The sequence below is a fragment of the Hemitrygon akajei genome, chromosome 11, assembly GCF_048418815.1.
Source record: "Hemitrygon akajei chromosome 11, sHemAka1.3, whole genome shotgun sequence".
NCBI classification, from domain to species: Eukaryota; Metazoa; Chordata; class Chondrichthyes; order Myliobatiformes; family Dasyatidae; genus Hemitrygon; species Hemitrygon akajei.
Genome location: NC_133134.1, coordinates 87,385,778 through 87,411,886, shown reverse-complemented (window position 1 = coordinate 87,411,886; position 26,109 = coordinate 87,385,778). Strand labels below are relative to the sequence as shown.

The 26,109-nt window shown below is 48.8% G+C and overlaps 1 protein-coding gene across 1 annotated transcript in view; it reads right to left on the bottom strand.

Annotated features, from left to right (window-relative positions):
• The window catches only part of LOC140735823 (RNA-binding protein MEX3B-like), a 213,083-nt gene extending 191,528 nt beyond the window's left edge, over window positions 1–21,555 (bottom strand). Inside the window, exon 1 of the mRNA XM_073061333.1 lies at window positions 20,345–21,555. Within this exon, the coding sequence (XP_072917434.1) occupies window positions 20,345–20,750 (406 nt within the window). The 5' untranslated portion in view covers window positions 20,751–21,555. The remainder of the gene's footprint in view (window positions 1–20,344) is intronic.
• Window positions 21,556–26,109: the final 4,554 nt, after the last annotated feature.

Here is a 26,109-nt window from a genome sequence, read left to right as displayed (position 1 = left end):
CATATTTTATAAATCTACCAATTCCCACAGTGACCTTGACGATATGTCTTCCCACCCTATCTCCTGTAAAAATGCCATTCCCTTTTTCCAGTTCTTTCAATTTTGCCACATCTGTTCCTAGGATGCAGCATTCCTTTCCAAGACATTTGAGGTGTCCTCCCTCCACTATTGACCCACAGCTCCTCCATTTTGCTGAATATCCGCAGTCACTCTATCTCCCCGATGCCTTAACAGTGATAGGGTTCCTCTTGACTTATCTACCACCCCATGAGCCTCTGCATTCTATATATCATCCTCCACAACTTCCACCATCCCTACAGGGATCCTACTGCTAAACACATCTTTACCCCCACCCCACCCACTGCTTTCTTCATGGATCGCTCCCTCTGCCCTTGTGCATTCATCCCTCCCGGCACTTATCCCTGTAAGCAGTCAAAGTGCTACACCTAACCCATTCACCTCCATCCAGAGACCCAAAAAGTCTTCCAGGTGAGGCAACACTTCAGCTGGGGCTGTCTATTGTATCTGGTGCTCCCAATGCAGCCTCATCAACGTAAATTGGGACACCACTTCATTAAGCACCTCTGCTCCACCCATCCGCCAAAAGCGGAACCTCCCATTGGCCAGACATTTTATTTCCCATTCCTGTCGGGCCATGACCTGCTGTTGTGCCAAGATGAGGCCACTCTCAGTGGAGGGGCAACTCCTTATATTCCGTCTGGGTAGCCTGATAGCATGAATTTTGATTTCTCCTTCCAGTAACAAAACTCTCCCTCTCCCCCACCTCTTCTATTTTCCACTTTGGTCTCTTGCCTCTTCTCACCTGCCTATCACCTCCCCTGGGTCCCCTCCACCTTCCTTTTTCCCTCTTCTCTCTTAATAAGATTCCTTCCTCTCCAACCCATTATCTTTCCCAGCCACCAGGCTTCACCCATCACCTTCCAGCTTGTCCTCCTTTTTACTCTGGCAATCTTCTCCTTTTCCAGTCCAGATGAAGGGTCTCGGCCTGAAATGTCATTTCCATAGATGCTGCTTGACCTGCTGAGTTCCTCCAGCATTTTGTGTGTTGCTTTGGAGTGTCTGCAGACTTAATCTTGTTTAAAATGTTGTCAGTTTTGACAAGATTCCACATTACAGAGGACACAACAGTACAGGAACATGCCATTCAGCTACAATGTTGTGCTGAACTATTTAAACGACTACATCTCCTTTAAAACTTGTCACCTCTCACCTCAAGTGCACGTCCTCCAGTGTTAGGGAGTACGCCTTTCAGCCCAGGGCAAAAAGTACCGAACTGCTTACTCTGTCTGTATCTCATTTCACATGACATAAAGGGAGAAAGGCCATAGGGATGGTTTTCTGAGAACAAGTGGGTGCTTGTGCCTTGGGATGTTTCAGCATGGCATCAACCCTAGTCCTGCAAATCACCACAAGATCACAGCACCAGAAACCCTACTGCACTCAGCGTTTGACACACACATCCTTGCCGTTCTCGGCCATTCCACACCTCATCAGCCATTCCGACAGAAGGGGTATAATGCTGTCTCTACTTCTCTGAGGCTGACACCCAGTGAGTCCCTGGGCACAGGTGGATGTTGGAAAATGCCAGCCTCAAAACCAACAGCAGACAGTTCCCTCCACAGGATGACACACAAGGCAGCGTGGTATGAAGGTTGGCGTGATGGAGTCGATGGGGCAGAGCGGTAGCCACGGGCACACATCTGACCATCCATCTTGTTGGTTTGGAGTGTAGAATTATTTTCCTTGTAGTTTAACTTTCCTGTGCTTGCCTGCATTTTCCCAGTAATTATGACAGTTTTTCTGAAAGCCTCTTTGTTTTCTGTAGCAGGTGTCACAGCACTTGAGTCTGACTACTTCATCGGTTAATTGTTATCACTGTAGTTTTGTTTATCCCAGTCTGAATAAGAGGTGGCCACACAAGAGAAAATCTGCAGATGCTGGAAATCCAAGCAACACACACAAAACTGCTGGAGGAGCTCAGCACCTCTGTAAAAGAGATGCTGCCTGGCCTGCTGAGTTCCTCCAGTATTTTGTACAAGATGACCACAACTGCTTTTTCCTTTGTCGTTGCTTTACGCTCTTTTCTTGTCCATTTTCCACTCCTGTAACACTGAATAAGCAGCCATAAACAACAGCTTTTCTGGCTCATTTTCGACTTCCAAAGAACCTTTGGATCACAATATCAGGATCCAACAATCAACACACCCATATCCCAAAGATATTTCAAACATTGTAGCTGGGAATTTGGAGCATAGGAAGTGAAAGGGTTGAGAAAAGGAGAGGTTTTGAGGGCAGTGTGACTTTGGCTGGGAGATAGCTCAGAGTAAATGACAAATCAGAATCAGATATATTATCCCTGACGTGAAGTTTGGTATTCTGTGGAAGCAGTACAATGCAATACATAAAATATACTATAAACTATAACATGGAATATAAAAAATATGGTGAATAAAGAAAGAAAAATAATGAGGTAATGTTCATGGACCATTCAAAAGTCTCAGAAAGGCAGCATCCATTATTAAGGACCTCCAGCAGCCAGAGTATGCTCTTTTCTCACTGTTACCATCAGGTAGGAGATACAGAAGCCTGAAGACACACACTCAGCTATTCAGGAACAGCTTCTTCCCCTCTGCCATCCGATTCCTAAATGGACATTGAAGCTTAGGACACTAACTCACTTTTTTTACTTCTTGTTTTTTTGCACTATTTTTAATCTATTCAATATACATATATTGTAATTTATTTACCTATTTATTATTTTCTTTCTTCTATGATATGTATTGCATTGAACTGCTGCTGCTAAGTTAACAAATTTCATGACAGATGTTGGTGATGATAAACCTGATTCTAAATCTTATGCAGAGGGGTTAGAAGCTGTTTCTGAATCATTCAGTGGGTGTCTTCAGGCTTCTGTACCTCCTCAAACGGGGGCAAGCCTTAGATGGTGAGGGTCCTTGGTGATGGATGTCACTTTCTTAAGGCATCGCCTTTTGAAGATGTCCTTGATGGGTTGTGCCCGTAATGGAGCTGACTGAATCTACAATTACCTGCAGCTTTTTTCCAATGCTGTACAGTGGACCCTCCATACCAGACAGTGATACAGTTAGAATGCTCTCTATGGTATACCAGTAGAAATTTGCTAAACCCTTTGGTGACATACTAAATGTCCTTAAACTGCTAATGAAGCACAGCCACTGGCTTGTCTTCTTCCTAATTGTAGGTCCATTCAACCTTCAACCCTGCTCAAAGGCCAAGTTACCAGCTTTGTCCATTATTTAATACTCTGACTGAAATCATGTCCCAAATTCCCACCCTTCCCAAAAAAAACTGTCAGAGATACCAACCAGCAGGAACACTTCCGCATTCCCATCTGCTTTACCAGTTCACCAGAATGTCTCACACTTCAAACCCTCATGACATTGTGGCCAGGCACAGTCCAAACACCATCTATATATTCACCAATGACACCACTGCTGTTAGCAGAACAGAAAAGCAGATTTGTGTTGAAGAGGCATATTGGAGTGAGATAGATTGGCTGGTTGAGTAGTATCACAACATGCACTGAACATCAGTAAGACCCGCAAACTGGTTGTGGACGTCAGTGAGGGGAAGTCGGGAGAACATACAACTGTCCTGATTGAGGGGTCTTCGGTGGAAAGGGTAAGCAGGTTCAAGTTCCTGGGTGTCAACATCTCAGAGAATCTATCCTGGGCCCAATACATTGATGCAATCATGAAAATGTTATGCCAGTAAAACTACCTCATTAGAAGTTTCAGGAGATTTGGTACGTCACCAAAGACTCTAGCAAATTTCCACAGATTTATCATTCTACAGAGAGCACTCTTTGGTATGGAGACGCCAATGCACAGTATTGTAAGTGGCTTCAAAGGCTTGTAGACTTAATGGGCACAATCGTCCCCATCTGAGGATTTTTTCCAAAAGGTAGTGCCTCAAGAAGGCAGCATTTATCACAATGGACCCCCAGCATCCAGGACATACTCTCTTCTCATTACTATCATTAGGGAAGGCGTACAAGAGCCTGAATACACAGTCAATGATTTAGAAATAGCTTCTTCCCCTCCACCATCAGATTTCTGAATTTCTAAACCCATTATTCCTCTTTTGCATTAATTATTTTATTTTTATCATAACTTGTAGTAAGTTTTAAGTCTTACACTGCACAGCAGCTGCAGAACTACAAGTTTCATTACATACAGTATGTCAGTGATTCTGAAACAGCCCTTAACGTGAACTGCAGGGTAACTCCTGGATACATCTCCAAGTTAGATCCTTGGTGTTGAGCCCCAGCTGGATGGGAATGCAGAGGATGGGGAATGCTTGGGGAGTGGATAGGTGAAGGAAAGGGGGGGGGGGGGGTTAGAAGATTTCTGCTCAGCGTGCTAAACCAAAAAGAATGGGAAGATTGCTATTCCGGTTTGTCCATCAGCCATCCAACGCATCCATAGCTTGGGGCATAATCCGGGGGAGCCAGCGGGTTGTTGGGATGTAAAGTGCTCCGAAGTTTCACCAGTGCATCCTGGTTTCCTATAATCTTACCAGCTTTGACCACAAGATCATAAGACAGAGCAGACTTGGGTATTCAGACTGTCAAGCTGGCTCCACTATTTGATCATGGCTGCTTTATTTTACCTTCAAACCTAGCCCTTTGATTTCTCTCTGAATTCTTCAACACCCTTGCTTATGAAGTACCTCTCAACCTCTGCTTTAAATATACCCAATGACCTGGCCTCCACAGTCATCTGTGGCAATGAGTTCCACAGACTCACCCCCTCTGGCTGAGGAAATTCCTCATCTCTGTCCTTGATTAACCAAGGATTATTTATGGCCAGGGTGGCAGAGCAGCTCGTGAAATAGATCACGGAATCCCTCAGGCATGCAGCACAGTCCCACCAGGTCCTCAACACCAGCTCCAGTTCCCTGCCCCAGCCCAACTGCCACAGGATCTAAAACCTGGGCATCTCATTGTCTGGGAAGGGGACTGAGAATCTCCAACTTTTCAAAGGAAAAGGTTTCTCTCAAAGGAGAACCAGGTGGTCTCAGCCTGAAGCACTGATTGCTCATTCCCCTCCATAGACGCTGCCCGACCTGCTGAGTTTCTCCAGCATTTTGTATGTTGCTCAGAAGGATCATCGGCTTCTATCACAAAGAATTGACCTGGCATCTATTGACCTAGAACATCCATTCACCTCCATCTCACCCCACCAGCCCACCTTTGAGGCCCACTGTTGGTCAGGGTCGAGCAGAGATGTTGCACCCCAGCTGTCTATGTGATAGGCAAAGCTTTCCATTTGGTGCATCAAATGGAAAGCAAGCTGTCGGCCATGAAGCAGGTTTGCTCGCTCCATGCAGCTGATGAATGCGAAGGAACAGCGGAGACCAGTACATTTTAGCACCAGCAGTGCCGCAGGAGTTGCCAGTCGGCATTGAATAAAGTAGGACTACCATAGGGACTCCAGTTCCGGAACTTTCCCTCGGGGTTTACTCCCAGTGCCTTCCTCATGAGTGCGTACAGCCACAAGGCAGTGGAAGTTTGAGATTAGATTTTTACTTCTCCTAAATTGAGCTGCTAAACACAGCTGATAGTCCCTTCTACCCAAAGTGACTGGTTTTGAAGCACTGTAACACATCTTTGTCCCTTCTCCTGTTGGTAGAAACGGATCACTGGGCTTAGTAGCTAAGCCACACCTGAAGGCCACAGCTGGACAACTGTCAAGAGGCAATTTTAGCATTTAACTCGTAGTGAGAGCTTATCCCCACTATCCCCCACAACTGGCTATGACAACCTTAAGGAATCCCCTGCCCTAACCCACAAACATTGTGCAGAGATAGTCCAGTACCACTGTTAACACAAGGAACAAACAGGAGGACATTCAACCACTGCGCCCACCACTCAAACAGACCACCGCTGACCTTGGGGAAATCTAAACTGGCACGCAAGCACCCAGGCAACTGAAAGCTTCAGGGTGAGAGCCAGGACACTGGATTAGTAGATATGGTCATCTGAGGGTCAGCATAGATAAAGTGGGCCAAAGGGCCTTTTTCTGTGTGGGATGACTCCCTCACGTCTTAGAAGGGAAGTGTGAAATGTAAATAGCTCTCCTCACAGCACCCCCTCAGGAAGACTGTAACCCACCCTAACAGGGATGTGAGGGAAGGAATCGTCACTCAGATCCCTTTTCCCCCTTACCCTAACCTCGTAAGGGATAAGCTCAAGCCACCTTGGTGATATCCTGCAGTATTTAATTTCCAGCCACTATTAAAATGCACCAATACTTCACAACATCCCTGCAGCCCACAACGTCCTGCAGACTGTGCAAGTCTGGACCAACACCACCCACAGTCAATCATGGATAGTTAGAGTGACATCACCCACCGCCCCCAGGAGTGTGTGATGGGACAGTGTAGAGGGAGCTTCACTCTGTGTCTGACCCCGGGAGTGTGTGATGGGACAGTGCAGAGGGAGTTTCACTCTGTGTCTGACCCGGGGAGTGTGTGATGGGTCAGTGTAGAGGGAGTTTCACTCTGTGTCTGACCCGGGGAGTGTGTGATGGGACGGTGTAGAGGGAGTTTCACTCTGTGTCTGACCCCGGGAGTGTGTGATGGGACAGTGTAGAGGGAGTTTCACTCTGTGTCTGACCCCGGGAATGTGTGATGGGACAGTGTGGAGGGAGATTCACTCTGTGTCTGACCCGGGGAGTGTGTGATGGGACAGTGCAGAGGGAGTTTCACTCTGTGTCTGACCCGGGGAGTGTGTGATGGTACGGTGTAGAGGGAGTTTCACTCTGTGTCTGACCCCGGGCGTGTGTGATGGGATGGTGTAGAGGGAGTTTCACTCTGTGTCTGACCCGGGGAGTGTGTGATGGGACGGTGTAGAGGGAGTTTCACTCTGTGTCTGACCCCGGGAATGTGTGATGGGACAGTGTGGAGGGAGATTCACTCTGTGTCTGACCCAGGGAGTGTGTGATGGGACAGTGCAGAGGGAGTTTCACTCTGTGTCTGACCCGGGGAGTGTGTGATGGTACGGTGTAGAGGGAGTTTCACTCTGTGTCTGACCCCGGGCGTGTGTGATGGGATGGTGTAGAGGGAGTTTCACTCTGTGTCTGACCCGGGGAGTGTGTGATGGGACGGTGTAGAGGGAGTTTCACTCTGTGTCTGACCCCGGGAATGTGTGATGGGACAGTGTGGAGGGAGATTCACTCTGTGTCTGACCCAGGGAGTGTGTGATGGGACAGTGCAGAGGGAGTTTCACTCTGTGTCTGACCCGGGGAGTGTGTGATGGGACGGTGTAGAGGGAGTTTCACTCTGTGTCTGACCCCGGGCGTGTGTGATGGGATGGTGTAGAGGGAGTTTCACTCTGTGTCTGACCCTGGGAGTGTCTGATAGGACGGTGTAGAGGGAGTTTCACTCTGTGTCTGACCCTGGGAGTGTGTGATGGGAGGGTGTAGAGGGAGTTTCACTCTGTGTCTGACTCCGGGAGTGTGTGATAGGACAGTGTAGAGGGAACTTCACTCTGTGTCTGACCTCGGGAGTGTGTGATGGGACGGTGTAGAACATATATGTCAAACTCAAGGCCCGCGGTGGAATTATCTTTGGCCCGCGAGATAATATCTAATTACTATTAAAGCTGGCCCCAGTAATCGAAGCGCCTATGGCGTATGATATGGCTAATGCTGAGTTTATTCAGGTACCAGGTTTTCAGGGTTTTTAGTGTTTATTCGGCAGTCTTCTTCATAAGAAACGGAATTTATAAAGTGAAACACTTTGTAGTTATAGCAGAGACTGAGACACATGAGAGCAGGCTGATAAAACGGAGGCAACGAAAGCTGCGTTCGCACGCGTCCGACTGATCCGGCCCGCATGAAGCTGCATTTTGCTCAATCCGGCCCGTGACCTAAAATGAGTTTGACACCCCTGGTGTAGAACATAGAAATCTACAGCACATTACAGGCCCTTTGGCCCACAATACTGTGCTAACCACATAACCTACTTTAGAAGCTGCCTAGAATTTCCTTATCACATAGCCCTCTTATTTTTCTAAGCTCCATGTACCTATCTAAGAGTCTATTAAAAGACCCTCTACCTCTACCACCTTAGCTGGCAGTGCATTCCAAGCACCCACCACTCTCTGTGTGAAAAACTTACCTCTGACATCCTCCTGTACCCCCTTCCAAGCAAGTTAAAACTATGCCCCCTCGTGTTACCCATTTCAGCCCTGGGAAGAAGCCTCTGGCTATCCACATAATCAATGCCTCTCATCATCTGAGACACCTCTATCAGGTCACCTCTCATCTTCTGTTGCTCCAAGGAGAAAAGGCCAAGTTCACTCAACCTATTCTCATAAGGCATGCTCCCCAATGCAGGCAATATCCTTGTAAATCTCCTCTGCACTCTCTCTATAGTATCCACATCCCTCCTGTAGTGAGGTGACCAAAACTGAACACAGTACTCCAAGTGGGGTCTAACCATAGTCTTATATAGCTGTAACATTACCACTCGGCTCTTGAACTCAATCCCACAAATGATGAAGGCAAACACACCATATGCCTTTTTAACCACACTGTCAACCTGTGCTGCAGCTTTGAGTGTCCTATTGACATGGACCTCAAGATCTCGCTGATTGCCCACACTGCCAAGAGTCTTACCATTAATATTACATTCTGAAATGAGCCACTTCACACTTATCTGGGTTGAACTCCATCTGCCACTTCTCAGCCCCGTTTTACATCCTATCAATGATCTGCTGTGACCTCTGACACCCTTGCAGACTATCCACAACACCCCCAACCTTTGTGTCATCAGCAAACTTATTAACCCAGCCTTCTACTTCCTCATCCAGTTCATTTATAAAAATCACAAAGAGGAGGGGTCCCTGTGGAACACCACTGGTCACCAGTCTCCATGCAGAACACAAACATCCACAACCTTCTGTGGGCAAGCCAATTCTGGATCCACAAAGCAAGGTCCCCTTGGATCCCATGCCTCCTTGCTTTCTGAATGAGCCCCGCACAGGGAATCTTATCAATGCTTTACTGAAATCCATGTACACTACATCCACTGCTCTACCTTCATCAATGTTTTGTTACAGAGGGACTTTTTTTTCTGCGGCACAATTCTGAAGAGATATCAGATTGCTTGGAAGGACAGATGTTTAAAAGAAGCGAGCAGGGGCAGTTAGCACATTCTGCATCCGAGTGCTGAGAGACACCATATTACTTGGAGGGAAAATGTTTAAAAGCAGCAAGCAGGGCAATCGGCAAGCAGGGCAATCGGCAGAGCCCCAAGGAGACACTTGGCAAGGCTCAGTGAAAGGTTAAGCTTAAACAGAGTCAGCCGGTGTTGGAGTGGGGAGATGAGGCTTTAGTGAGGAGAGGCTACACTGTAAATAATTTTTTTCTGTTATTTATTCTTTATTTCTTATTGCATGTTTAGAGCAGTGGGTTGCCAGACGGGATAGTGGAATGCTCCTCTTACAGAATATGGGGAGGCAGAAAGACTCCAGTGTCCCTGACAACTACACCTACAAGAAGTGCATCCAGCTGCAACAGACAATCGTAGGAACTGGAGCTGCAAACGGGTGAACTCTGCTCATTTGCTGGACTGAGGGGTTGATAGACAGGGCATACAGGGAGGTATTTACAACCAAGGTGCAGGACACAGGTAACTGGGTGACTGTCAGGAGGGTGAAGGGGATAGGCAGCCTGTGCCGAGACTCCTGTGGCTGTCCCCCTCAACAGGTATATCGCTTTGGATACTGTTGGGGAAGTGGGGGTGACCTAACCAAGGGAAGCCACAGCAGTCAGGTATCTGGCACCAAGTCTGGCCCTGTGGCTTAGAAGAGTAGTGGGGAGAAGAGGTGAGCTGTAGTGATAGGGGATTTATTGGTTAGAGGAACAGGAGGCTGTTCTGTGGACAAGAACAAGAATCACGAATGGTTTGTTGCTTCCCGGGTGCCAGGGTCGGGGACATCTCAGATCATGTCCACAGTATTCTTAAGTGGGACAGCGAGCAGCCTGAGGTCATGGTCCGCGTCAGTATCAGTGACCTGAGTAGGAGGGGTGATGAGGTCCTACAAAGTGAGTTCAGGGAGTTGGGTGCTAAAGGACAGGACACGCAGTGCTATGATCTCAGTACTGCAACCCATGCCACACGTCAGTGAGGTCAGAATGGGAAGATTATACAGTTTAACACAGAGTAAAGGAGATGCTGCAGGAGAGAGGACTTCAGGTTTTAGCATCATTGGGCTCTCTTCCACAGAAGGTGGGACCTGTACAGAGGGATGATTTGCACTGAAACTGGAGGGGTGGGGGTGGGGGGTAATATCCTAGCAGGAAGGTTTGCTAGTGCTGTACGAGTGGGTTTAAACAAGAGTTACAGGGGGACAGGAAGCAGGATACCAGTACAGATAATGGAGTGGCTGTGGAGAAAGATTTTGTTAAGTTTACAAAGTCAGGAACTGAAGGTCCAGCATGGTGGGCCCTGATATTCTGAGCTGTGTATAATTCAATGCAAGGAGCATTGTAGGAAAGGCAGATGGGCTCAGGGCATTGATCAGCACGTGGAATTATGACGTTGTAGCCATTAGTGAGACTGGGATGCAGGATGTCAGCTCAGTGTTCTGGGGTTCCGTTATTTTAGACATGATAGAGTGGGAGGGAGTAAAGGGGCAGCGGTGGAATTACTAGTCAGGGAAATTATCAAGGCAATGTCCAGTCAGGACAGATTGGAGAACTCGCCCGGTGAGGCTTTATGGGTAGAAATGAGGAGTAAGAAAAGTATGATGGTTAATGGGATTATCCAGACCACCCAACAGTCTATGGGATTTAGAGGAGACTGGTGCAAAAACACCTATAGCTTTGACAGTAGCTGATTTTAATCTTCCACATATTGACTAGGACTCCCATGCTGTTAAATGGCTGAAAAGGAAAGAGTTTGTTAAATGTGTTCAGGAAAGTTTCCTTAATCAGTACAAATAAATCCCTATGAGAGAGAGTGTGATACTAGATCTCCGATTAGGGAATAATACAGGGCAGGTGTCAGACATCTGTGTAGGAGAACACTTTGCAACTAGTGATAATTAGTTTCAGGATAACTACGGAAAAGGATAGGTTTGGTTCTTGGGTTGAGATTCTACACTGCAGAGTGGCCAACTTTGATGGTATTGGAAAGGATCTGACAGTGTGCTTTGATGGTATTGGAAAGGATCTGACAGTGCGCTTTGATGGTATTGGAAAGGATCTGACAAGTGTGCTTTGATGGTATTGGAAAGGATCTGACAGTGCGCTTTGATGGTATTGGAAAGGATCTGACCGTGTGCTTTGATGGTATTGGAAAGGATCTGACGGTGTGCTTTGATGGTATTGGAAAGGATCTGACAAGTGTGCTTTGATGGTATTGGAAAGGATCTGACAGTGCGCTTTGATGGTATTGGAAAGGATCTGACAGTGCGCTTTGATGGTATTGGAAAGGATCTGACAGTGCGCTTTGATGGTATTGGAAAGGATCTGACAGTGCGCTTTGATGGTATTGGAAAGGATCTGACAAGTGTGCTTTGGGGCAGACTGCTTTCTGGCAAAGGAGTACTTCGCCTACAAAAGTGACATTTTGAGAGTACAGAGTTTGTATGTGTCTGTCAGAATGAAAGGAAAGGATAGTAGGTTTAGGGAACCTTAGTTTTCGAGGGACACTGAGGCCCTGATAAAGAAAAAGGAGGTGCATGGCAGGTAGGAGCAAATGAGATGCTGATTGAATACAAGAAACGTGAGGGAACACTCAGGAGGGAAATCAAAGAGCTAAAAGAAGACATGAGGTTTAGAGGTTTAAGGGAAATGCGAGGAGGAAGCTTAACTCAGAGTGTGGAACGAGGTGCCAGCCCAAGTGGTGGATGCGGATTAATTTCAACATTTGGACAGGTACATGGAGGGGAGCTGTATGCAGGCAATGGTACAGCTCAATGAGGCTAGGCATATTAATGGTTGGGCACAGGCTAGATGGGCCGAATGGTCTCACACCGCAGTATTCAGTGACTCTGTAAGCTTTGTTCTGTGTCTGACCCCAGGAGTGTGTGATGGGACAGTGTGGAGGGAGTTTCACTCTGTGTCTGATCACGGGAGTGTGTGATGGGACGGTGTGGAGGGAGTTTCACTCTGTGTCTGACCCGGGGAGTGTGTGATGGGACGGTGTGGAGGGAGTTTCACTCTGTGTCTGACCCCGGGAGTGTGTGATGGGACGGTGTGGAGGGAGTTTTACTCTGTGTCTGACCCCGGGAGTGTGTGATGGGACGGTGTGGAGGGAGTTTCACTCTGTGTCTGACCCCGGGAGTGTGTGATGGGACAGTGTGGAGGGAGTTTCCCTTTGTATCTGACTCCGGGAGTGTGTGATGGGTCAGTGTAGAGGGAGTTTCCCTTTGTATCTGACTCCGGGAGTTTGTGATGGGTCAGTGTAGAGGGAGCTTCACTCTTTGTCTGATCACGGGAGTGTGTGATGGGACGGTGTGGAGGGAGTTTCACTCTGTGTCTGACCCGGGGAGTGTGTGATGGAACGGTGTGGAGGGAGTTTCACTCTGTGTCTGACCCCGGGAGTGTGTGATGGGACGGTGTGGAGGGAGCTTCACTCTGTGTCTGACCCCGGGAGTGTGTGACGGGATGGTGTGGAGGGAGTTTCCCTTTGTATCTGACCCCGGGAGTGTGTGATGGGATGGTGTGGAGGGAGCTTCACTCTGTGTCTGACCCCGGGAGTGTGTGATGGGACGGTGTGGAGGGAGTTTCACTCTGTGTCTGACCCCGGGAGTGTGTGATGAGACGGTGTGGAGGGAGTTTCACTCTGTGCCTGACCCCGGGAGTGTGCGATGGACAGTGTAGGGGGAGCTTCACTCTGTGTCTGACCCCGGGAGTGTGTGATGGGACGGTGTGGAGGGAGTTTCACTCTGTCTCTCACCCCAGGAGTGAGTGATGGGACGGTGTAGCGGGAGTTTCACTCTGTGTCTGACCCCGGGAGTGGGTGATGGGACGGTGCGGAGGGAGTTTCACTCTGTGTCTGACCCCGGGAGTGTGTGATGGGACGGTGCGGAGGGAGGTTCACTCTGTGTCTGACCCCGGGAGTGTGTGATGGGACGGTGTGGAGGGAGTTTCACACTGTGTCTGACACGGAGTATGTGATGGGACAGTGTGGAGGGAGTTTCACTCTGTGTCTGACCCTGGGAGTGTGTGATGGGACGGTGTGGAGGGAGTTTCACACTGTGTCTGACACGGAGTATGTGATGGGACAGCGTAGAGGGAGTTTCACCCTGTGTCTGACCCCGGGAGTGTGTGATGGGACGGTGTGGAGGGAGTTTCACACTGTGTCTGACACGGAGTATGTGATGGGACAGCGTAGAGGGTGTTTCACCCTGTGTCTGACCCCGGGAGTGTGTGATGGGACGGTGTAGAGGGAGTTTCACTCTGTGTCTGACCCTGGGAGTGTGTGATGGGACGGTGTGGAGGGAGTTTCACTCTGTGTCTGACCCCGGGAGTGTGTGATGGGATGGTGTGGAGGGATTTTCACTCTGTGTCTCACCCCGGGAGTGTGTGATGGGACAGTGTGGAGGGAGTTTCACTCTGTGTCTGACCCCGGGAGTGTGTGATGGCACGGTGTGGAGGGATTTTCACTCTGTGTCTGACCCCGGGAGTGTGTGATGGGACGGTGTGGAGGGAGTTTCACTCTGTGTCTGACCCCGGGAGTGTGTGATGGGACGGTGTGGAGGGAGGTTCACTCTGTGTCTGACCCCAGGAGAGTGTGATGGGACGGTGGAGGGAGTTTCACTCTGTGTCTGACCCCGGGAGTGTGTGATGGGACGGTGTAGAGGGAGTTTCACTCTGTGTCTGATCCCGGGAGTGTGTGATGGGACAGTGTAGAGGGAGTTTCACTCTGTGTCTGACCCCGGGAGTGTGTGATGAGACGGTGTGGAGGGAGCTTCACTCTGTGTCTGACCCTGGGAGTGCGTGATGGGACAGTTTAAACCGCATCATTTGGAAGATACAACACCTTACACAACGTACTGTTATTAAAAAGCTCAGAGCGAGGCTTCAGCAGAGCTCCAGCTGGGAGGGGAGGGACATTGTCATTCCTCATCCCCAAAGCTGAGAGATTCACCAAGAACAGGTCCTCCCACTGCACCTCCACCATCCACAGTCAGTCTGGACACACCTTCCCCTCAACCCCAAACCAACCTCATTCCTGGCCATCACCACTCTCCCCCCATCTCCAGAATCAGTGTCTGGCTTCGATATTTACCCTTCACTGAGAATTCTCTCTGTCGGTAGACAGGTAGTCCTGTTCCCTCCATCCCCCAGGAGGTAGAAACTCTTCCCCCCCAACCCCCCTCCAGGCATGTATTCTGACTTGGAACAACAAAATGGAGCCTCCAATGTGTCCACACAGTGCACAGAAAGATTCCCATTCCCTGGAGTTCAAACAGTCAGATTCCCAAGCTATATGATGGAGAGCTCCAGGACGTGAAGAATTGAGCTGGAGGAACAGAGAGAGATAGAGACAGACATGGATTCCCTGGAGACCAGAACAAAGAAGGCACAGTCCTAAAGCAAGAGCTGGACCACTGAGTGGAGATGGGGAAAGTCAGCTTGAAATCAACTCCCTGCCCATGGCTGGTCACCACAAATGCATGCAGGACATGACTGGACTGAAGACCACACACTGGGGGTGCAGAGGGGCATCCAGGGTAGATCAGCCAAGATGTTCCCTGCATGGTTCAATGCCCCACTCTGGGAGATGCTGACTAACGTTGTATATCGAAACATGGGGTTGGACACAGCCCAGTCCCAGTTCGTCTTCAGACACGTGCAGGGGTGTCAAACTCATTTTAGGTCACGGGCTGGATTGAGCAAAATGCAGCTTCATGCGGGCCGGATCAGTCGGACGCGTGCGAACGCAGCTTTCGTTGCCTCCGTTTTATCAGCCTGCTCTCATGTGTCTCAGTCTCTGCTATAACTACAAAGTGTTTCACTTTACAAATTCCGTTTCTTATGAAGAAGACTGCCGAATAAATACTAAAAACCCTGAAAACCTGGTACCTGAATAAACTCAGCATTAGCCATATCATACGCCATAGGCACTTCGATTACTGGGGCCAGCTTTAATAGTAATTGGATATTATCTCTCGGGCCAAAGATAATTCCACCGCGGGCCGGGTTTGGCCCGCGGGCCTTGAGTTTGACATATATGCGTTACACAGTCCTGGTGTCAGGAGACAGCGACTGGGCTACCTCTGCTCTACCTAGGTCCTGTGGGGTGGGCCGGTGGGGAGGGGGGTGAGAGCTAAAAGAGAACACTCTGCATTTCTGCCTCGATAAAGTCACTTCAACCCCCACCCCCAGCCAAACTCCCATCACCAGCATTATGACAGAAACTGAGGTTGCCCGATGTGGCATCTGAGGCTTCGGGGAGGATGGCAGTTCCAGTTTTCCTGCCAGACATCACGGTGGGGGTGTCTGACATCACTGTAGAAGACAGATGCCACCTCAGCCCCAACCTCTGACAGTACAGTACTCAGTGGGATGTCCAAGGCCTCCCATCTCAAAGGAGAGCAGCTCCCTGAACTGCAGGTCCAGCTTCTGCACTCAGCGCGATTAAGACCAGGGGTCAATGATTCAGCCCCTTGAGCCTTCAGACAGACCATTCAGCCCACTATGTCCATCCTGTCCCACAAGTATCTATCTACCCAAATCCCATTTACCAGTAGACCTCTACACATTGACATTGTGGCTCATCTGAACTTCACCTTCCCTTTTCCCCATTCCCTGAAACCTTCAGCTCCATCTCGTACACAGCCCAGCACATCACAGCAACCAACCTCCCCTCTATGAGCTCCACCTACACTTCCTGGTGCCTCAGAAAAGCAGCCAGCATGAAGAGCCCATCTACCCTGGACAACCTCGCTCTTCCCTCTCCCATCAGGCAAGATAGAAAAGCCTGAAAGCAGGTACCAGCAGGCTTGAAAACGGCTTCTATCCCTTTGTTATCAGACTCCTGAACAGCAAGATGGACTCTTCCCTCACGGTGTGCCTTGTTATGACCTTATCGTCTGTCTGCACTGCACTTCCTCTGTGGCCATTCTGCATTATCGTTTTACCTTGTTCTACCTCAGTGCATTGATCTGTATGAACAGCACGTGACAACAAACCAATGCTAACGTGGTCGTGAATATATTGACGGCATGGTCTCTGTAGAATTCCAGAGATTAGTCACCCGCAGGATGAGATCTGTCTCACCAGCCAGGATCTTATTAAATAGCAGAACAGGTGTGGGGGTGGGGGAGGGAAGAGGAGGTGGACGGCCTACTCTCAACTTGGATTTTCTACTTCCTCCTTCATGTAAATATTTATCTTCAGACCGATCCTGTGCAGTCTTCCAAGGAGTGCAGGATTGACCTGCTCAGCCTTTCATTCTGGGAATTAACCGAGAATTGCAAACAGAGTTTGTGGTGTTGCACTTCAGAAACTCAAATCCAGGTCAAACTATCACTATGAACAGCAAGGCCCTAGGGAGGGTTAAAGAACAGAGGGACCTTGGAGCACATATACAAGATCCCCTGAGAATGGAGTCACAGGCCTTCGTCAGTCAGGGCACTGAGATTAGGAGGTTGGGAGGCCAATATGTGGATGTACAAGATGTTGGTGACACTGCAGCTGGAGAATTGTGTTCAGTTTTGGTGACCCTGCTACAGAAAAAGTGTTATAAAAGTTGGAGAGAGTTGAGATTACACGCACATTTGCCTGTACTTGGACTGAGTTATAGAAAGACAACATTAAGGTGATCCGATAGAGATGTATAAAACCACGAGTAGAGATAGAGGTTTGTTCCCGAGTTGGGGAATCAAGAAACAGGGGGCACAGGTTTAAGGTGGGAGGAGAAAGAGTTGACATTTGCTGGACAAAGTGGCTGAGGATGGTACAACAACTTTTAAAAGAAAGTTGGACAGAGACACGGATAGGAAAGGTTTAGAAGATCACTGCCAACAGCTGGCAAACAAGATTAGCTTGGATGGGAACATTCGTCGGTTTGGAAGAGTTTAGCCCAAAAGTCAACCCAGTCCTGAGTGACTCTAACCTCCGATTCTCTTTGGCATTGCCTCCACTGTCAGAATACCCCTTCTTAAACAGAGGATCCACGAAGTGGTGCACTGTGTTCCAGGTGTGACCTCACCAACATCTGTACAACTAATCAGGAGAACATGCAAGGCCCGTGGGTTAATTGACCATTCTAAATTGCCCCCAGTGTGTGGATGAGGGACAAAATCTGGGGAGAGTTGAGGGGGGATGTGAGAACAAAAAAGGGATTGATTAAGTAGTATAAAATTAATGACCTTGATAGGCCAAAGGGGCTGTTTCTGTCTTGTATCTCTCTGATTCTATAGTGTGGGTTATAATTGGTCAGCACCCTCACTGGAATCTGAAGGTGAGCCCTTCAGCTCATGCACGTTTCCATTTGCTGCCAACTCCAATGATGCAGTGAGTTTCTCCTCTCCCTTTCACATGGCACCTTCCAGAAACCTAGATACACTACATCTACTGGTTCCACTTCATCCAGGCTGCTCACCACTTCCTCAGAGCTCAGATTAACCTGGCAAACATTTAGTTCTCTTTTATAAATCCATGTCAACTGCATCTGATATATTCTGAGTGTTTGCTGTGATAGATTCTGGCATTTCTCAATGTTCGGCTCCCTGATTCCCTCCCTCCCAGAGGAATTACATTCAGAGCTTTCTCCAATCAAGGGCCTTGCCAGAACTTGGAGCAGTTTGGGATATCACCCATCCACACTTCCATCAACTCTCTGGGAAACAGGCCGTTGGGTCTGTGAGATCTGTCAGCCCGTTCGGTACAGCACAGAAACAGGCACTACAGCCCACCCTGATGCCTGTCGACTCAAGTTCCACTTACTCACATTGGGTCCATCTCCATCTACACTTTTCCAATCCAAGTATCTGACTTTTAAACAATTGCAATTCCTCCACTTCCTCTTGCAACTCATTCAAGATAACAACAATCCTCTAGGTTTGTGGAAACTTTTTATTCTTTCTACTTCTAATATTTATATTTGTGCACTTGTAATGCTACTGTGACACTGTAATCTCCTTTGGGATCGATAAAGTATCTACCTATGTGAAAAACCGACTCTTTAAGAACTCCTAAATAGGCTAGCTTATTAGCACAGAGGTTAGCGTAATGCTATTTTAGCCCCAGGGACCCTGGTTCAATTCCACCTCTGCAAGGACCGCGTGGGTTTCCTCTGGGTGCTCTGGTTTCCTCCCACAGTCCAAACACACAAGTGCTAGATTGGTCATTTGAGTTTAATTGGGCAGCATAGGCAAGAAGGGCCTGTTACCATGATGTTACACTTAATACGTTAATAAATAACTCCCCCCCCCCCCCCCAACACTGTAAACTCATGCACTCTGGTTCTGGACTCCCCTGCCCTGGGGAAAAGAGACTTGTCTATGCTCCACAATTTTATAAACTTCAACAAGGTCACCTCTCAGCCTTCTGCACCCCAGTGAGGCCAAACCTCTCCTTATAACCACTCCTTTCCTTCTGCTCTCTCAATTCTTCTTGTAGTGTGGTGACACCGTACTCCAAACACGATGTAACTAAAATTCTGTACAATATGATGTCCCAAGTCAGTACTTGCTACAGTAGCAAGCAGACCAAAATGCAAGGTGCTTTTGTCCCAATGGCTTGGATGGACTTTTTTATTCAAAAGGTCCTCCCTTCCCTTTGACCCCAGATTTGGTGTCTTCCTTGAAGAATTGTACAATTATAGCTCATGTGAGTGTGTAATGAGCTTCTAATGGAAGTGGCGGATGAGGGTTTGATTGCAACATTTAAGAGAAGTAAGGACGGGAGGGGTATGGAGAACTACGGGGCTGGTTGATGGCATTTGGCAGAATAACAGTTCAGCACAGACTAGATGGGCTGAAGGGTCTGTTTTTGAACTGTTATCGTTCAAATCTTTGTGAGATTTGACCCTCAGTCAGACTCCAGGCACATGCCACGAGTACATGGTGCCCTATGCCCAAAGCTTAGAAAAATGTCTTATTCCTTCATAAATTTAATTAATGCCTTTACACTTTGCAAGCGTTACAACAGAGGTGAGGAATGGAAAACTAATCTTCTCATTGGGACTGAGACACCAGCAACTGATTGACCAATCACACCCACCCCCGGCTCACCACTCTCTAAATGCACAGCCACAGACTTAAAGGAAAACCCCTTTACTTAAACAGTGAAACAGAAGCAAGTAATCATGTTTGATCCTGCATCCTACGCTCTGTTCCCCTACAAAGCCACCATCCAAAACCGAATCAGGGAGGGTGTGTAATATCCCAAACCCAGACCAGACCCTCTTCAGCCCCCCCAAAACCCATCCTCAGACCTGTAGAAACCCTCAGCCTTAGCTCGCTGTGCAGCCAACATCACCCCCTCTTCTGAAACTTTGCAGCCCTAATTGGTGCCCATCCAAACGGCCACCTCCAGAGCTCGCTGATACATAGGCTGCCAACTGATCTTTCAAAGTCTCATCTCAGTCTTCAGACCAGGCACACAACACTCTACTGTACCAACACAACAGCTCCCATCCATGCTGATCCACCCAAGACAGTACTAATTTCCACATTTGGCTCATATCCCTGTAAACCTTTCCGATCCATTTACCTGTCAAAGTGCCTTTAAATTTTTCCTACCTCAATCACTTCCTCTTGCAGCTCTTCCATACACTGTGTGAGTTGCCCCTCAGGCAACTTAATATATATCCTCTCAAATCTATGCCCTCTGTTTCTTGGTTCCCCCACCCTGGGGAAGAGTCCAACATCCAAAGAAGCTCTCCACAAGCAAGGCAAGGGAGCCCTGTTCTGGAGCCACCCTCTGAGAACTTCTAACGCTCAGGATACAGTTTAAAAGCATCAAAGCCCCAAGACTCCTGCCAGAACTTTTTGCTGTTGGACGGCAGTCCATTTCCCAACATCGTTGTCATAGATCACCTGGGAACATTTCACTCAGTTAAAAGCACGTGGGGGGAATACACCCTCCTACCACATTTGTAATGACCACTTGAGAAACATGCCCACCACCATCCCATCGCGTCATGGGGGGGGGGGTTGGTCACCCATCTCCAACTCCACCACACAAGTTTGTGCCCACAACCAGGGACCCAGCCGCCACCCCCACAGCTGGAGGGACCAAGGAGGGTGCATGATGAGACCGCGATGGGCTGCGCCACGCAGGAAAAGCTGGTGGCCAGGAGTGCTGCTCACCTTGCCGGCCCACAATCTCGGCCACGTGCTCGGAGCTGGGCACGGGCACGCACTCCGTGGTGTTGCTGCTCTTCTTCTTGCCTTCGCTGCCCTCATACAGGGCAGCCAGGTAGGTGTCCCGGTGGTGCTGCGGGCCAGCGCCCCCATTGTTGTTGTTGTTGTTGAGGTTCTCCTCATCATCGTCCTCCTCCTCCAGCAGCTCGGGCCCCTCCTGCTCCTCTCCCAGCCCCAGCATGGAGAGCTGGTCAAGGGCGATCTGCAGCGCCCTCTGCTCCTCCTCCAGCATCCGGCCCATGCCCAGTCCCATCTCCATCTCCATCTCCACGTCCAGCTCCAGTGGGGCACTCCTGCCCAGTTCTACACTCCCGTTCCCGTTCCTCTCCATCAGTAGCTCGGAGCTAGGCATGGCTCAGACCCCCAACCCCACCCGCGTCCCCGTCCCCGGCTGGTGGGCTGCTGTTCGGGTGGGGGGAAGGGGAGGGGGCAAAAGAGTTGTCCCCTCCACCCTTCTCTCTCTCCAGGCTTCCACCCCCACCTCCTCCTCCTCCCCCCAGAAGGAGATGGAGGAGGAGGATGTAGAAAGGAGGGGTGCGGAGGAAACACCCCCTTTCCCTTGCTCCCAAGTCCCACTCGCAGGGAAAACAGAGAGTTAGAGAAAGGGGGAAGAGATGGCGGGGAGAAGAGAGGGGATGAAAGGGATTAGGGGAAAGATAAGAAAAGAGGAGCGAGAAGGGGAGAAGAGAAAGGGGAGGAGAGAAAGAAGCAAGGGTGAGAAGAGAAGAAAGAGGGAAGAGAGGAGAAAGGAGTAGGGGAAGGAGATGAGAAAGGGGAGTAGAAAATGCAAGGATGAGGTGAGACGGGAAAGAGGAAGCGGGAGGAAGGAAGAGGGAGAGGGACGAGTCCAGCCGAGGGAGGAGGGAGAGGGGTGGAGGGAGGGGAGAGACCCAACAGCCTAGGCAGCCGCAGACAAAGGAAGAGCGGAGAAGATCAAGGATTAAATGAAGAGTAGCAGCGGCGGCAGGCTAGAGGAGGGCAGCCCGGGTGTCTGGGGCTCGGGCGGGACGGGGCTGCACTGGTTCACGGCTCGCCGACCCCACGGCAGAAAGCGGCGAGCAGCCACACCTGGAGAGCTCGGCAACTCTTTTGTTTTAAACCCCCTCTCCTCGCCTGCCGCACAGCTGACGGTGGGCGGCCGCGCACTGCCCGCCGGGACTTGTAGTTCAGAGCTGCGCAAGCGCCCGGTCGCTCACGCCACCCGGGACTACAATACGTCCCGCCCTGCCCCGCGCACGGGAGGGGGACGGGCGTGCTGGCCGGCCGTCCTGCCCGGCCGGAAGCCGGCAGCGGGGCATGGCGGGAGTTGTAGGCGCAGGCTGAGGAGGAGGGCGGTATGAGGACTACACGTCCCGGCGAGCCCCGCGCCGCAGCACTCCTTTGTTCCTCTTGGCTAGCAATGAGGTCTTTCTTCGTTCCCACTTTCTTCTCTTCCCTCCCCTGGGGTTCACTCTGTTTCCTTCTTCCACCTCACATCTCCTCTCTTTTCTTCCTCCAGACTCCCTCCTTTTCCTTTATTCTTTTATCGTTAATTCTGTATTTATCCAATCCCTCCTTCTCCCATTCTTTCCCCTTCTCTCCTTTCTCCTTCACTCCTTTTCTTCACCACTTCCTGTTCACTGTTTTCTTTCAGCCTTTCTTCTCTTTCAACCTCATTCACCTCCTTCACTTCTCCCTCTCTACCCCTTTTCCCTTCACCCCTTCTCTTTCACCTTTCTTCACCCTTTCTCTCCTAACACCTTCTTCATTTTGTGTCCACCCCTACATCTCTCTCCTTCTCCCAGCCCTTCTCTCCTGAACCCCTTTTCTTCCTGAAGGCTATATAGTATCCCAGTCCCACAGAGCTATCCATTCCCAAGAGTTCATCCGCCTCACCTGTCAAACCTTGTGCATTGCCCAGAATTTTTTATGCAAAAATCCAATGGGCCATGCTGACGTATTTATGGTTTTTCTTCGAAGTTTACACTACTAAACATACCCACCAAAGATGTAAAGGTTTCATTACACCACTTTTGCCGTGTATACTTTATTTTTTCATGAATAAAGTCTGCTCTTGAAATAAAAGATCTCTTCTCTTGTCTCCCAGAACAGCCTGGGATGGATCTCACCTGACTGTGGGATTTACCCACCTTTACGTCCGAAGGGCCAACAAGTTCCTCCTCTTTATTTATGGAGACCTGCATCTTCCTCTTTGCTGAATGCTGTAGCTACAATGTCTGGTTCTTTTGCTAATACCAATGGAAGGTAGTCACGTACACAGATTGCTCTCGTTGTCCCTAATGGGCCCAACTCTTCCCCTCTGTAATGTCCCCGTTGGTTTGATTATTTCCTTTTTAACCACCTCACCTCCACTTGTCCATCTGACAGGCCTCCCCCATCAGTCATTCTCCGGACTTGTCACATGCTTCCCTCTATTCCAACCCTTGACATCCCTCGGCCACCCGAGTTCCCTGCACTCGTTACCCCAGGCTTCCAACCAGGAAAACACCAGCAAAACACTCAATCTGTCTCTTTCCACTGTGCTGATGTAGATCCCACATGCACCCAGACAAGCCCCATCTTTATTGTAATCAAATTAACCCTTTCCCAGAACCATGCTGAAATACAGAGTAATAATCAGTCTCCAAAATGCTCCCCCACTGACACTCCCTCCACCTGACCTTCTACATTTGTGCGAGGTTTGAGGAGGAATGGCAGAGGACCTTGCTGAGATATCCTTTTCATCCTCAGCCACTGATGAAGTTCCCAAACACTGGGGAGAATCAGAACCAGGTTTATTATCACTAATGTACATTGTGAAATCTGTTGTTTTTTGGTAGTGGTACAGCACTGTGCATAAGAGTATAAAAGTTACAAAAATAAATTAACAGTACGAAGACAAAGAGTGAGGTTGTGTTCATGGACCATTGTAAATCCGATGGCAGAGGGGAAGAACCTTTATTTCAGTAACAGGCACACTTTCTGATTAGAACACTCCAAGACATTGACATGGCCTCAAGTGAATGCAAAAGTCGCAGAGTTTTCTTCAAGTCTTCTGCTATTGGTCAGAGAGGGGCTGGGTCGGGTGGGAAAGCTCCTTAAAAATCGTATTAATCTATCACCACAGGGGGCCACGTGAGTGGCATTGGTGCTGTTGAGTTGGAAAAGTAAGTTAACACCACTGATCGAAAAGGCTTTGCAGGTTTTATTCTTGTATATAATTTATTGCCAATTAATTAAAAATTGCCAATTAATTAAAAAGGGGGTGGATATATTAGTCAAGGAATGCATCACTTCAGTACTGAGGGGGGATATCCTCAAGGCTTCTCAAACAATTTTGTACAGGTAGAGTGTAGGAACAAAATGGGTGCTGTCACTTGCAGCGGGTTGACCTGCAAGAGATAGAGGAACAGAAGTGTAGGCAAGGAGCAGAGAGATGTCGTAGCAGGGAATTCAGTTTCCCAAACATTAACCGGAATTGCCTTCACGTGAAGGGCTCAGAAGGGGTGGAATTGTCAAGGTGTGCCTGGGAGATCTGCTTTGACACAATATGTATGCAGACCAACAAAGGGAGAAGCACTACTGGAGCTTGTCTTGGGGAAAAGAGTCACTGAGAGTCACATAGCAACGATACAGGCCCTCGGCTCAACCAGTCCATGCCGACCATGGAGCCCACCCACCTTACCTCAACTTCCCCTGTTGCCAATACCCTCCCAAGCCCCACCTAGCCAAGTATCTCCTGACTGATCCCATTGTACCTGCTCAACCACCCCCCAGCAGCTTGCCCCACCACCTGAGTGAAAAAGGTCCAATGTAAATCTTACCCCTTTCACCCTACGGCTATACCTTCCCCTACCCAGGGGAAAAGACTGCTACCTTCCACCTTATCTATGCCTCTCAAATCTTATCAACCTCACTCTCTTTCCCTCCAAGGAATGAAGACCTAACCTGGGCATCCTTTCCCTGCAACTCAGGCCTCTACTGCTGGCAACAACAAGTGCAGCCTCACCAATGGCTTCTACAACTCAAAGTTCAAAGTGAAATTTACGACCAGAGTACACACTTGTCACCACATACATCCCGGAGAGTCTGTTTCCCGTGGGCATCTTCAGGAAAGCTATAGAACAGTAAACGTAAACAGGATCGATGAACAACAAACTGTGCAAATGCAAATATAAATTAATAGGAATAAGTAAAGAGTATGAAAAACCAGATAAAGAGTCTGCGACCATCAGTTGTGGGAACACCAGAAACAGAATGAGTGTAGTTTTCCCCTTTTGTTCAAGAGTCCAATGGTTGAGGGGTAGTAACCGTTGCAAGATTACTCCTATACTCCGTGTCCTGTCCGATGAAAGCCAATATGCTGAATGCCTTATTCACCACCCTGTCTACCTGATGCAGCTCCCATTGGCGTCTTTATTCCATGACACTCCCCAGTGTTCTAGCATAGATCAACTGTGATCTATGATAACCTATCTTCACAGAACACAGTACCTGCTAATTCCTGATCAAGCCTTGTGCACTTGCATCCAAGTCATTTATAGAAATAACAAGGAACAAGAGACCCAACATCAGTCCCAGCCTCCATTCCAAGAAGCACCCTTCAGTTGCCCCCTCTGCTTCCTACCTCTGAACCAATTGAGCCAGCTCTCTTTGTATCCTGCGGGAACTAAACTTCCAGACCTTGTTGAAGGCCTTGCAAAAGTTCGGACAGACAATATCCACTCCATACCCTCATGTAACACTTCTCGGTTACCCTTTCAAAGCTTTCTTAAAGGTTCATCAAGCAGGAGTTGAGAGTAAGAATCAAATTGTCACACCGACATTTGAACCTTGGTGTTTTGTGGCAAGCAGTACATAAACAATACTTCTGATAAAAATTGTGCAAAGGAGGGTTAATGAGGCCTGTTCAGAGAGAAAGAAGCTGTTCCTAAATCACAAAAACATCTCTTTAAAACAGAGATAAAGAGGAATTTCTTTAGCCAGAGGGTGGTGAATCTGTGGAATTCATTATCACAGACGGCTGTGGAAGCCAAATCTTCAGTATATTTAAAGTAGAAGTTGATTGACTGGTAAGGGGATCCGAGGCAGTGAAGGCTACCTCAGTAAATATATTTAAGACAAGGTTGCATAGTCGGGGAATTAAGGGTTATGGAGAAGATGCAGGTAGGTGCAGATGAGTCCATGGCCAGATCAGCCATGATCTTATTGAATGGTGGAGCAGGCTCGACAGGCCAGATGGCCGACTCCTGCTCCTATTTATTATGTTCTTATGCTACGGAGAGAAGGCAGGACAATGAGAGGAAAAAGAAATCAGCCATGAGACTCGATGGGCTCAATGGCCTGATTGTACTGCTATGACTTATGGCCTTATGGTCCAGGATGGTTAAGTTCCTTCTCAAAGACCAAAGGTGCCAAACATTTGGCAGAATCTCCTATGGTGATGAGGCATCATGCGGAGCTAGACTGGTGGAGTGGATTCGCACTCAGAGATGTCAAGGTCAAAGAACTGAATGCAGACTCCATAAGCGGTGATCACTCATCAATTCTCATTGAGGGGGGTCAGCCTCCTCCTTTTGCTTTGTTGCCCTCTCCAAACCAGCTGCTTTCGGATGCATGTGACAAGACTTTTAGTGGGAGCCTCGTCCTGTGTCTGACCCCGGGAGTGTGTGATGGGACGGTGTGGAGGGAGTTTCACTCTGTGTCTGACCCCGGGAGTGTGTGATGGGACA